At 37.2% G+C, this 12599-nt stretch overlaps 1 protein-coding gene across 2 annotated transcripts in view; it reads left to right on the top strand.

The window, feature by feature from the left end:
- Positions 1–12599, top strand: part of chm (CHM Rab escort protein) — an 81468-nt gene that overhangs the window by 8705 nt on the left and 60164 nt on the right. For both annotated transcript variants that reach the window (XM_069893405.1, XM_069893404.1), the window contains exons 2-4: positions 5212–5278; positions 8789–8861; positions 11089–11210. In XM_069893405.1, the coding sequence (XP_069749506.1) occupies positions 5212–5278; positions 8789–8861; positions 11089–11210 (262 nt within the window). The remainder of the gene's footprint in view (positions 1–5211; positions 5279–8788; positions 8862–11088; positions 11211–12599) is intronic.

Here is a 12599-nt window from a genome sequence, read left to right as displayed (position 1 = left end):
TATGCTCCCTCATTGAGAGCAAGATCTGCATTTCCATTTCTTGTTTGCCACATGTAAATGTGAACAGGATATCCACTAAAAACACATTTTTAGAACATTTTTGCAAATTTTAGAATTTGGTTGAAAGGCCATTTGGTGAACTCTTTTTACAAATTGCAAGCCTATTTGAAATAAACACTGTAAAATAAAGTGAAGTACAATAAACTCCAGTTGTTGGCCTCATCCTCTTGGGTCATATTTAACAGATAAAAGGGATCTTGTGACCCAAGATTGGTTTAAAATACATTCAGTTCTCTGCTAATGGTACTTGACATTTCTATTCTTCTCAATCCTATTGTCTTCCATTCCTTCATCTGATATGTTTGTTCCATACTTTTAAGTCTTGTAAAAAATATCTGTAGCTGGGCTTTCACATGTAAAATTTCAGTATGTAAAATTGGAGTGTTTATTCTAATAAGTATGAAGATTGGCAGAGTGCTGCCTGCATTATGAAGGATGAAAAGAGCTTTTTTCTTTCAGGTGCAAGTGAATTTCAATGCATCCTCTACCAAAAGAAGTACTATTGCCTATAATGTATCCAGGGAGATCAAAGGTTATCTTATTTCTATTCCAGCAGAAGTAAGAGAAGATGACATTTAGCACATACAACATCGATATCAATAGCAGCTTCCATGTCTATAAAGAAAACATTCAGTGCATATCCTTAGCAAGAATTCAGTTTTATTTCTATCTTTTGCTTGATTAAAGTCATCCAAGATAGGCTTTCAAATCAAATGTTAAAGTTGATTCCTGTTGCAAACTTAAAGCCTGAAATTAAAGGACCTTGCCATCTGAGAGTTGTTAGCTTGTCAGGCTTTCCCTCAGAATAAGAAAAGCAAGAATAAGTTATTTTAGTCCTGTACCTTCACCATTCAGTAAGATCATTGCTGATTTTTTTTTTAAAATCTGTGCCACTTTCCTGCACATCTTATTTCTCACAATTCCCCTAATATCTGAAATCTATTAATATGTTTTGAATTTACTGCACAGCTTTGTCACTTCAGCACTCTGGTCGAGGATTCCAAAGATTCACTATCCTCTGGGTGAAGAATTTGTCCTCCATTCTGAATGGTCAATCCTTTAGTTTTGAAGCTGAGAGCATTGGTTGCACATGCTCCAGCTAGGGCAGATGAACCCATGTCCATTTATTTTTAGAAGCCTTGGGCAAGTATTGTATGTTTCAGTTCTATCTCATAATTTTTCTGAACTTGAGAATAGAATTACTCTGTTTCTTCTCCTCTGAGAAGAATTCACCTCTGGAAGTGATTTGGTGAATCATCAGGTTGAAACTACCTTGATGAGAGAGACAAGAAATGAACACCAGACAAGCTAGTATATAATTGAGTTGACATCTCTCTGTTGAAATCTTTTTGATGTAAGGGCTGAAGTACTATTTTGCCTTTTTAATTGTTTGCTTACTAGAATATTAACTCTGTGTATCATGTACAAGAGACTGCAAGGAGTTGTGAATGCAGCTCAAACCATCACACAAATCTCATCTATAGTTGCTTCAGTAAAGCAGCCAATTATTGAAATGTTCTGCCTTTTCATTATTTGGCTGCCAAGGTGGGTGACCTTGCATTTGACTAAATTGCATTCCAACTGCCAAGTCATTGTCCATTCACTTAAGCTGTAATATCCACTGATTAATGATGACTTGCTTCCACTTCTTTCCAAAGAGAAGAAAGTTCCTGTGCATTTTATTTTTGTTAAAGGATGATTAAAGTGCACCAAGCTACAACAATAGTCCTGGCCAGGCACAAGTCTTTGTGCAATAACAAGCTGGTGCAAGAATATTGGAAAACTGAACCTGTGGCATCAAATACATATAGATACAACTGCATTTTTTTTGTGTATTACCTCCACTCTCTAACTCTTCTCAACAACTGTCTGTCCTCCCTGTCTCTCCTAATCCTGTGCCTCTGCCAACATTAAACTTCTTTGGTTCTGCTAGCTCTCAGCTCACTTTGTCATTGGTCCACTAATGGCAGAACTCAATACTTCTCATGGCCCAAAAGAAGACTGTTTAACCCATTGAATCGAAGATAAATTTCACAATGATTCCCCTTCTCCACTTATTTCCGTGTGGTCTATTGTCTTGCATTCTCATCACTCAAAATGGAAACAATGAAAGATACCTGACACCTGGCAGGGATGAAATGAATTAACCTGCTACAAAACCAAATCTGGTGCAGAAGGAGATGGCAAAGCTTCACTCCCAGATGAACTCAATGCTTTCTATGCTGGATTCAAACAGAAGAACAAGGAAGAACTACCTCTGTGCACACTGTGTCCCCTGATTAGCCTCTCCTGTCGGATGATGTGCGGGCTGCCTTCAGCAAAGTAAATCAGAGGAAAGCATCTGGTTCGGATGGAGTATCTGAACCAGATGCCAAGTATGAATTATGCTGACCAACTTGCCAACGTATTCATGAATCTCTTCAATAGCTCACACCAGCAGGGTCACACCAGCAGGGCATGGTACCCACCTGTTTTAAATAGGCAACAGTGTATTCATATGGTACTGGTGCCAAAGAAGAGTGTGGTAACCTGCCAAAATGACTATTAACCAATGGCACTCACATTCACAGAAATGAAGTGCTTTGATGTTGATGTTGAAGCACATCAACTCCTCATGGAGCAGTAACATGAATCTGTTCCAATTCACCTACCATAGCAATGGGTCTATAGTGGATGCCATTTCACTGGGTCTACACAGCCCTGGAACTCCTGGAGAGCAGAAATGCTCTTTATGAATGACAGTTCAGCATTCAACATTATCATCTACTCGGAACTGATCAGCATACTCCAAAGACCTGGGACTCAACACCCTAATGTGTTATTGGATCCTGGATTTCCTCGCCTCCAGACCACAATCAGCGAGGATTGATAAGAACATCTCCATCCCTTCTGGAGCACCACAGGGCCATTTCTTAGCCCCCTTGCTCCACTCGCTACAACCCTGGATATACCTAGGTCTCTGTGGTAAAATAGCCAACTATTGAAATGTTCTGCCTTTTTATTTGTACAACAACACCACCATCTACAATTTTGCTGATTATGCTATGGCACTGGGTTGAATAAAAAGGAGCAATGAGTCAGCATACAGGATGGAGATTGAAAACTTGGCTGAATGGAGTACCAACAACAACTTTGCACTCAATGTCTCTAAACCAAGGAGTTGATTGTTGACTTCAGGAAGGGAAAACCAGAGGAATACAATCCAGTGATCATTGGGGGATCTGAAGTAGAGAGGGTGAGCAAATAAGTTCTTGAGAGTCACTATCTCGGTGGATCTTTCCCGGAACCAACACATTAATGGCATCGTGAAGAAAGCACATCAGCGCCTCCACTTCCTTGGGAGTTTGTGGAGGTTTGGTATGACATCGGAAACACTGGCAAACTTCTACAGATGTGTTGTAGAAAGTATGCTGACCAGCTGCATTGCAATCTGGTGTGGGGACACCAATATCCCTGAGCCTAAAGCATAAAACCCTGCAAAAGGTAGTGGACACAGCTCAGGACATCACAGGTAAAATCCCCTACCCCCCAATAGAGAACATCTACAAGGAACACTGCCATTGGAGAGCAACAGCAATCACAAAGGATGCACATCACTCAGCACATGCTTTGTTCTTGCTGCTTCAATCTGGAAAGAGGTATAGGTGCCATAAGACTCACACCACCAGGAACAGCTGCTACCCCTTCATCATCAGACTCCAACAACAAATTCAATCATTTAAGGACTCTTACTTTTGCATTTTATTGATTTTTTTTTTCTCTCTATTGCTCAGCCAGTTTGTGTACATTTATCTGTTTACATGTGTGTTGTGAGTATAGTTTTAACCACTAAGAAGTGGTCATTTTCCTTGCAAACAGGAAAAAAGAATCTCACGGTTGAATGTGATGTCTTAAATTTTAACTTTGAACTCCATCCTGATTCTCCTACCATTCACTTGCACCAGGTGTAATTTACAACAGGCAATTACTTTACCAACTAGCGTGTTTTGGGGATGTGGGAGCATACCAGAGCACTTTGAAGAATTTTGCGTAGTCAGGGACCATGTATAAACACTTATGCAGACAGCACTGGAGGTCACAATAAAATAAGAGTTATTGGGTGATATTTTATACCAATTTGCTGACCAAATGAAATTGAATGTAAAAATATTTTATTTTTAGGTCTTCCAGTATTCATGGCAAAACAAAGGTTAAATTGAACTTCATTTTAAGTTTGCCATAACAGTGTATTCATATGGTGCTTGGGGAAGTAAATTTTTTAAAATTTCAGCTCATGGATCTTTGCTGCCCCCTTAACCTACATCCCTGGTATATTTTGAACAGTGGGAGGAAACCCACGGCAACACGGGGAGAATATATAAGCTCCTTACAGACAATGCAGGATTCGAACCCCAGTCTTGTCCCGATCACTGGCGTTGTAAAGGTGTTGCGGTAACTGCTACGCCAACCATGCTGCCCAAGCAATACTTTGTATAGGAGTTACTGTATATTTAGTGCATAAGTTGACCTTCAGATAAGTTGGGTCCTCATTTTCATGGTTTAATAATATATTGGGTGTATGTCTACCCCCCCCCCCATCCCCCAATTTTCTGCAAGGAATGTGCTGGAGAGTGGTGCCCAGGACTCCTAGCAACCACCCAAACTTTGTTTCAGTGCCCCAATCACCAAATAACTAATGTGTAAATTAAGCAAGTAAATAAATCAGTAAAAAGAATCTTTGCTTCCAGCCAAGAAGATGCCAAGTCTTCAGCATCGGCTGCCGCCGGAGTCGGCAGCATACACGACTCCATCTTTAACATCGGGTGCGGGGCTGTCCGCATCAAAGAAATCACCTTGCTGCCCAAGTATGCTCGGTGCAGGAACTGTGGCTATGTGTGAGCTCCTGGAAAGGAGCGGGGATCTTGGGCTCTACAGTTGTAAAATGTCTGGGTGGGTTATGGTGCACCCAATAGTGGGGAGGTGCTTCTGGGTTATCTTAAACACCAAATCTACGTCAAACATGTGTTTTTTTTTAAAAGTTCAATTTAAAGTCTCGTTTTTGTATCTGGTGTATAAGTCGATCCCTGATTTTTGAGTGCTTTTTGAGGGTTTCAAGACTTGCGTCATACACCAAAATATACGGTACTTAATACCTGTAACTTTCTGTTACAGGTCTGCAAGAAGCCATTATTGCTGCTGCCTGTTCCAGAATCGGCAAGAGAGTTCTCCACGTTGACAGGTAAGTTGTATTATCCTGTAAATGTGTTTTATTAAGTGACCCAAACGGTGATCAGAGTTCTGCCCTCGTCGATGAAAAATCTATTCATGTTATCTTGAATTTTTGTGTTTTCAAAGATTATTCCAAAAGAATGTTGTTTCTTTTGTCATTTGCTAATCACAAGTAAAATCCAAACAAAATTGTTTCCAAGTATTTGTCTTTGAAACTTGTATTTGAGTAAAATGTCATACTTTAATCTATGACATTCATTTCACTCTCATTAATTTTAAGCTCTATAATTGGAATCCAGGGAATCACAAAAGAAATCTTCCAATGTGCATTTTAATTATTTATTTTCTCAATAAATGGTGGCAATATAATTTAAATGAGCAAAAGAAGGTTTCAGAACAATTTATTGAAATATTTTCAGACATTGACATCTAAGTATGTTTTTACTCTTAAATAAATACTAAAATGCACATTTTGTATCTGAACTTGCTTACGTACTTGAATTTTGAATGTGAATTTATTGGCTTGCATTTGTACTTGCTTCTGGCGAGCAGTTTCGTGGAGAGCCACTGGCTCTGTGCTCCTTGTGGGATAAAAACACCAAAATGCTGGATGAACTCATCTGGTTTTTCAGCATCCATAGGAGACAAAGATTTACAATATTGCTGATGTTTCAGGCCTGAGCCCTTCAAGGAATAAATAAACGGAATGAACAGAAAAAAAAACAGGAAATCTCAGAATACAGACAGTGCTGGCTGGGGGAGGAGCCCAGACTAACAAAAGCTATTAATTGGAGAGGCAAGAAATTGATTATGTCTGTGTGAAAGGAGGCAGTGGAAAAGAGAGAGAGAGAGAGAGCTAGGGGAAAGGATAGGGGTGTGGGTCATTTTATCTAGAGAAATTAATATTAATGCCATCCAGTCGGAAGATCAGACGTGACAGCAAAGGGATGGGATGGGAAGTTGAAATGGGTGGCCTCTGGCAGATCCACACTATGGTGGGGAACAGAGCCGAGGTGCTCAGCAAGGCAATCTACCAGTCTGAGGCTAGTGTCTCCATTGTAGAGGAGACCACAACGGGAGCATCTCCAAATGGATAGCATTAATGTTGGAACAACAACACCTCTTCCAACTGGGCACGCTCCAACTGAATTGCATTAATATTGGCTTCTCTAGCTTTCGTTAAACTACCACCCCGCTCCTTCCCCCGTCGCCTCACTCCAGCTCTTTCTCTCTCCCTTTTCCCTGTCTTATTTTGTACAGCCATAATCAATTCTCACCTCTCCCCTTATCAATTCCAATTAATGCCTCTTGTTAGTCTGGACTCCTCCCCTAGCCAGCACTGTCTGTATTCTGAGATTTCCTGTTTTTTGGTCATTCTGCTTATTCCTTGAAGAAAGGCTCAGGCCCAAAATGTCAGCAATATATTTTTGTCTCCTTGGGATGCTGAAAGACAAGCTGAGTTCCTCACAGGACAATCACAGTATCTACAGACTTTGGTGTTTCACTCCTTGTGGGATAAGTTTGTGCTCAAGTCAGGAATTTATTAGAATATGGGTAAAAGGCTAAATTTAGAAAGTTGTCAAAAGACCATCAGAACCTTCTGATCTGTCACCTGATGTACAGTTGTCGATTGCTCCAGTTGCAGGATATGTGGCTCTCGTATATGGGTCCCTAACATTAACAATAAGAGATCAATGTCAGTTTGAAGGGAGTATAGTGAGAGAGTTTGTGGCAGGCCAGATGCAGGATAATTCAACTCTTTGTGACAAGACAGTCATTTTAGTATTATGCTTTCTGCAGTGGTGTTGAGCATTTTTTTTGTGAATGGTGATATTTCATTAACTAATTGGATTGAAGGATAATCAAGTATTACGAAATCTGAAGCAGAGTGCCAATGTGAATAATTAAAAATCAGTATGGAATCGAGTACAGAATGTGGGAAGATTGGATACAGATCAAGGGCAGGGTTGATGCTTTCTGGCAAGTTTCATGGATATCATAAATATATCAGTTTCATGTATTGTATTATACATTGCAGTAGTAAGACTTCGTAAGATGCTTTTGGAAAAATAGTGCAAATTGAACAGCAACCTGTTGATTTCTGTACCTGAAGTATATATGCTGTTTCTTGAAGCAGCTGAAATTTTGCACTTCAATAGTAAAGGTTCCTGTCACTGATACTTCTTCCATGAAATCTAATGAAAATAGATAAGCAACAATTTTTAAAATTACTTTCAGGCAAATTTCATATGTCACCATGTACTTGGAAAATATAGAATATTTTCAGTTAAGTCCGTGTTGTAAGTTTACTGTTCTGAGATAGCATTGTACCAACTCGCATGCTCTTGCAGCTCGTGTTTGAATTGGTTAATGCTAATCTTTGTGAGAGACATTTGTCATATTTTAAATACTTCATATAATTGTAAAATACTGAGTTCAGGAAGTTTTGTTTCATTGAAAATCAAAGTTGGCATTTATAATTGTCCTTGGAGTGTACTTTCTATTCAAAATTGGTATATTAAATGTCTCTTTTCAAATGGAGCTTTTCAATCATTCAAAGGTTGCTTATTTGAATGTTGAGTTGGCACCAGGATGAAACATCAGGGGTGGGGGCGGGGGGGACTAAGAAAGGCTTGAGCGTTAAAGAATAATTTAAAAATAGGAGGGACTACATTGACGTCGAATGATCAAGGCCTAATTGATGTGTACATACCTGCACAGCAGATATTCAAGCCAGTGATCTACGTGCACAAATTCAAAATTGGTCTTGGTGCATTTGTAGCTATTGTGAAGATCTGATTCAAAGATTATTTGTGAACAGGAATTTTTGGAAAGAAAGAAAAAGGTGGGTGAAGGGAGAAAATGGAAGCACCAGTAGCAGAGAGTGAGTATTGCAGTATTGATCCAAAAAGTTGCCAAAGCTTTGAAGAGTTTAATTGGTGAATCCAGAAAACCTGGCAAGAATGATAGATCCATTGCACTACTCAACCAACCATGGCCTATGCTGTGGAAATAGTAGGCAAGATTTAAATAAATGTTTGCAGGGAATGGGAGAACTACTGTGGTGTTATCAAACTATTTCTAGTATTGCAGGATTACAATGGATATCAAGACATTGAACTATTTGAGCTGCAATACACACGTGCTCGAGAAACTCAGCAGGTCATGCAGCATCCACAGGAGGTCGAGGGATGAGAGCTTCTTCAGGATTGGCAACCTTCCCAGGCCTGAAATATTGGTTACCCTTTATTTTCCATGGATGCTACGTGACCTACTGAGGTTTATCCAGCACATTTTTATTTTGTTATGAAAACATTGTTTAGGGAGGATATGTACATTCACTGCACACTCATTTCTACTATGGTTGACTTGTTACCGGTTTCTGAAATGGAATTTTGAGTAATTAAAATAAAGAAGTCTAAACTATATGAAAAGAAGACTTTTAAAACATTTTCAAAATCTGAATGAATCAACAGCTTAACCCTCAATGATTGATTAATGTTTTTAAATTTTTATGCAGAAACAACTATTATGGCGGAAACTGGGCCAGTTTTAGTTTTTCTGGATTACAGTCTTGGATTGAAGAGCACCGAGTGAGTTGTTTAATTTGGCAGTTTACATGTTTTTAGTGAACTTGATTAGGCGGAACCGGACTGCTAATGTGAACTGCCACTGGCTGTTGGATCTACTCTGGCTGGAGGAAGATGGCCTGACGCTTTGGGCCTCTAACCTGGGCTCTTATGCCAAGGTCTCAAAGCAGTTGAGGTTTGGATAGCAAAATGTGGAGGTCAACCCTCTAAATGGTACTAGGAACTGGCAAAACCAAGAGCAGAGCTTTGCCAGATGGGAAGTCTCTAAGTTTTAATTTTTTCTGATGTTCAGATTAATTTATGCTATTTAATTGAACATGTAAAACATCGTTTATAAAATAAAACATTAAAACAATTTTTATAAGTAGCAATAATCAATAGACATTTTAAAAAAACTTTGGCACAGGCGTCAAGAAATTATTCTTCAGCATAATATGGACTCTGGAACTCATGAATGCAATGTTCAGAACTTCATAATGCATGTGTACACCTGAAGTGTGCTACTTAAATGGCTGAATCCTTATGGCAAAACTTGGTGCAATATCTTTTAGTATCTTTTACGAATTGCTTTACTCGAGGTTGCATGGAATGATAGGTTCTAAATATCAAGATATTTTGTTCATAATCTTTGCTTCATAGTCAAAAAAGGAACTTTTTAATGCTCAATTTATAACCACGAAACAAACATTTGACAATATTTCAAATTCAATCCAAATACATGTATGTATGTGTATACATGTAAAATTACTAATAATCTTAAATTTTTGAATCCTATTATAGTGAATGTTAGATTTCACAGCACCAGAATTTCAAAGCTGAATTGTAAGGTATTGAATGCAAGGGCTGCTTTTTAGTTGTTTGTCTTAACACCATATCAACAAGAATTTTGATCCAAACTACAAGCAGCACCATCCGTTTTTATTTGTAATTTTGCCTTTTTCCTATCCTGTGCTTTGTCATTGATTCACTATTTCAAAAGAACAATCGATTTTAATTTTAATTTAAAGGCATTTTCTCCCCCAATCCATTGCAGGTAAGTGAATATCCTCTGAGCATGTTGGTGTATTTTTATGTCTCACCCAAGAGAATGGGGTGTGGTGATTTGCAAAGAAGATTCTTACTGAAGTGGTACTTTTGTTTATGGAAATTGCTAGATATAACCTCGTTATAAACTTCCTCTAAAAGTGCACTGCAATCCTACGATTTTTGAGTGACTGAAGAAAATGGGATTTGCATCTTTATCTGAAGTGGGCAATGGGACCACCTCATATTACTTGAACACATCAAGATCATTTTATTAACCATTATACTTTTATTGAAACGTGGTACAAAATTTCTACCATTCTGTTTTGTGCTTGTGGAACAAAATGAATTCAAGGGTAACTAAAAGATGCAGGACTTGTTTAATTTCAAGTTGCCTGTACCCAAGTCTCAGTTGTTGGCACAGTGCCTGTTCATTATTTGCTAAATGTTCCTGTGAATTAAACTGTAAAGCATATTCCTACATTTTATGTAAATGAACAACATTCTGAAAAGGGATGAAATCTCACGAAGTAGAAACTGTCACTTTAGTCCAGAGAACCTGCAGTATAATCTCCTCATGTGAAAAGTGTGTCTAAAGTTTTTTTTTAAATGCTTCTGACATTGGTCATTATTCCACATGTGGCAGGTGACAAGTGGGTTAATTCGAGTAGATGCTTCTGATGTTTTGCATCTATGCAACACAAATAGCAATATGCCTAACCTTAAAAAAAAAATTGGTATTCTTAGCTATAATGCTTTTGTTAACAACTGTGTCCTCTGACATTTCTGTTATTCACATTAAAAGTCAAATTTCCTTTTTATTTAAATGGTGTACCATCCAGTAGGCTCTGGATATTTTTTAAGAGTTATCTGTTTGAATATTTTTTTAAATTTTGAGTTTCCAATTCAAAAATTTCTATTTATTATTTTTAATTCCTTTAAATTACAATGCAAAGTTCATCAATATTTCATGGATCAATTTTATTAACTTTACTTTTCAAATCTACCTACAATTAAATTAGTTACTTTAATTGCCTTTTGGGAAATAAGTTTTCTCAGCAGCTTTATCTACAAGAAAAACTAGGTTCACTAACAAGCTCAATAGGTGATATGGACAGTCTACAATTAAAGATGCCTTTTGGCAAGCTACATTTATTATATAGTTTAATTTGTTAATGGTAACATTTCTTTTGCTTGATTTTATCAGGGACAAGTATCCAGTAATGCAGAAGGTAGCTGGAAAGACAAGATACTAGAAGGCGAAGATGCCATTCAGCTTGATCAGATTGACAAGTCCATTGAAAATGTGGAAGTCTTCTGCTTTGCGAGGTTTGTTTTTAAGCAGTTTTATTTTTGCTGGGGATTATCCCACCATGATATATTTGTGCAGCAAAATCTTCACATATAGAAGCTGTTTTACTGGAGTTCATTAAAATTAATTATAGTATTGTATTCTATACATGTAAAGCCCATAGTATGCTAGAAATTTATTTATTAATTTTTGCACTTTTTTGCTTTGAGTCCACTTTAAAAATGTTCAGAAATGAAATGGAGATGTATCACTTTATCTTACCAGTTTTTTTTAAATACTTTATTTTAAATCACAATATAAGCAACTACAATATTTTAAATTCATTCCAAACATATGTGGTATATATGAATAAAAAAGGAAAAAAAGAAAGAAGAAAAAAACCCAACTACCCTACCCTTCCCCTCCTCCAACTCACTACTACACAAGAAAAGAGACCAGGACTAGAGAACCACAACGGGAGTACATCTTCAATATCTATAGATAAATAAATAAATATAGATATATACATAGAGAGAGAGAAGGGGAATGTCTGAGATTCATTTAAATATTAATATTTAAATATTAATGTACACTCTTTGTAAATATGGACTTCATATTTTCCAAATCGTATGAGACCTATTTCTTAAATTATAAATATTTTTTTCAAGTGGTATACAACTCCTAACTTCTGCATGCCATCGATCCAATCCCAAATCAATATCTGACTTCTACGTTTTTTCAATACATTTTCTAGCTTTCGCTAAAATGAAATTTGAACAAATTTCACTTTAGGTTTGACCCCTTTATTATGTCCCTATATTAAAAAAAAGCTTGGGATCCTGTGATAATTTTGTCCCTGTTATTCGTTCCAATAAATTACCTATTGCGAACCAAAAAGGTTTAACTTGGAACACTGCCAAGTTGAATGCAAAAATGTACTAACTTCTTGTCCACGTCCAAAGCATAAATCGAAATAAACGATTCATTTTGTGTAACTTCTGTAGTGTCAAATATAATTGTATAAAATCATACTGAACCAACCTATACCTCACATTTCATACTTTCTCTACATATCTCAGTTAATTTTTTAAAATCTATTTGCTTCTTTAAATCCACTTCCCTTCAATGTCTTAATTTATAAACCCCTTCTGGCATTTCTTTTGCAATAATTTATACATATTTGAAATAAATTTCTCATTATCTCCAGTACATAACACTGATTCTACCTCCGCTCTTACCAGTATTTCTTGGCATAGAATTTGTCCACATTGACCAACAAGGAGCTTTTGAATTAATGCCATTGAGCTGCTCAATTATGACCTTGTAAGCCTGATGTGATTGACAGGCCTTTTTTAAAATTATATGGGTTATTCTTCCACCTCCCTTTTCAAGTTGTGACTACAGATTATATTTTTGAGTGCAATGTT

The sequence above is a fragment of the Narcine bancroftii genome, chromosome 8, assembly GCF_036971445.1.
Source record: "Narcine bancroftii isolate sNarBan1 chromosome 8, sNarBan1.hap1, whole genome shotgun sequence".
Lineage (NCBI taxonomy): Eukaryota > Metazoa > Chordata > Chondrichthyes > Torpediniformes > Narcinidae > Narcine > Narcine bancroftii.
The sequence above is the reverse complement of the archived record's forward strand: the minus strand, read 5'-3'. Positions and strand labels throughout refer to the sequence as shown.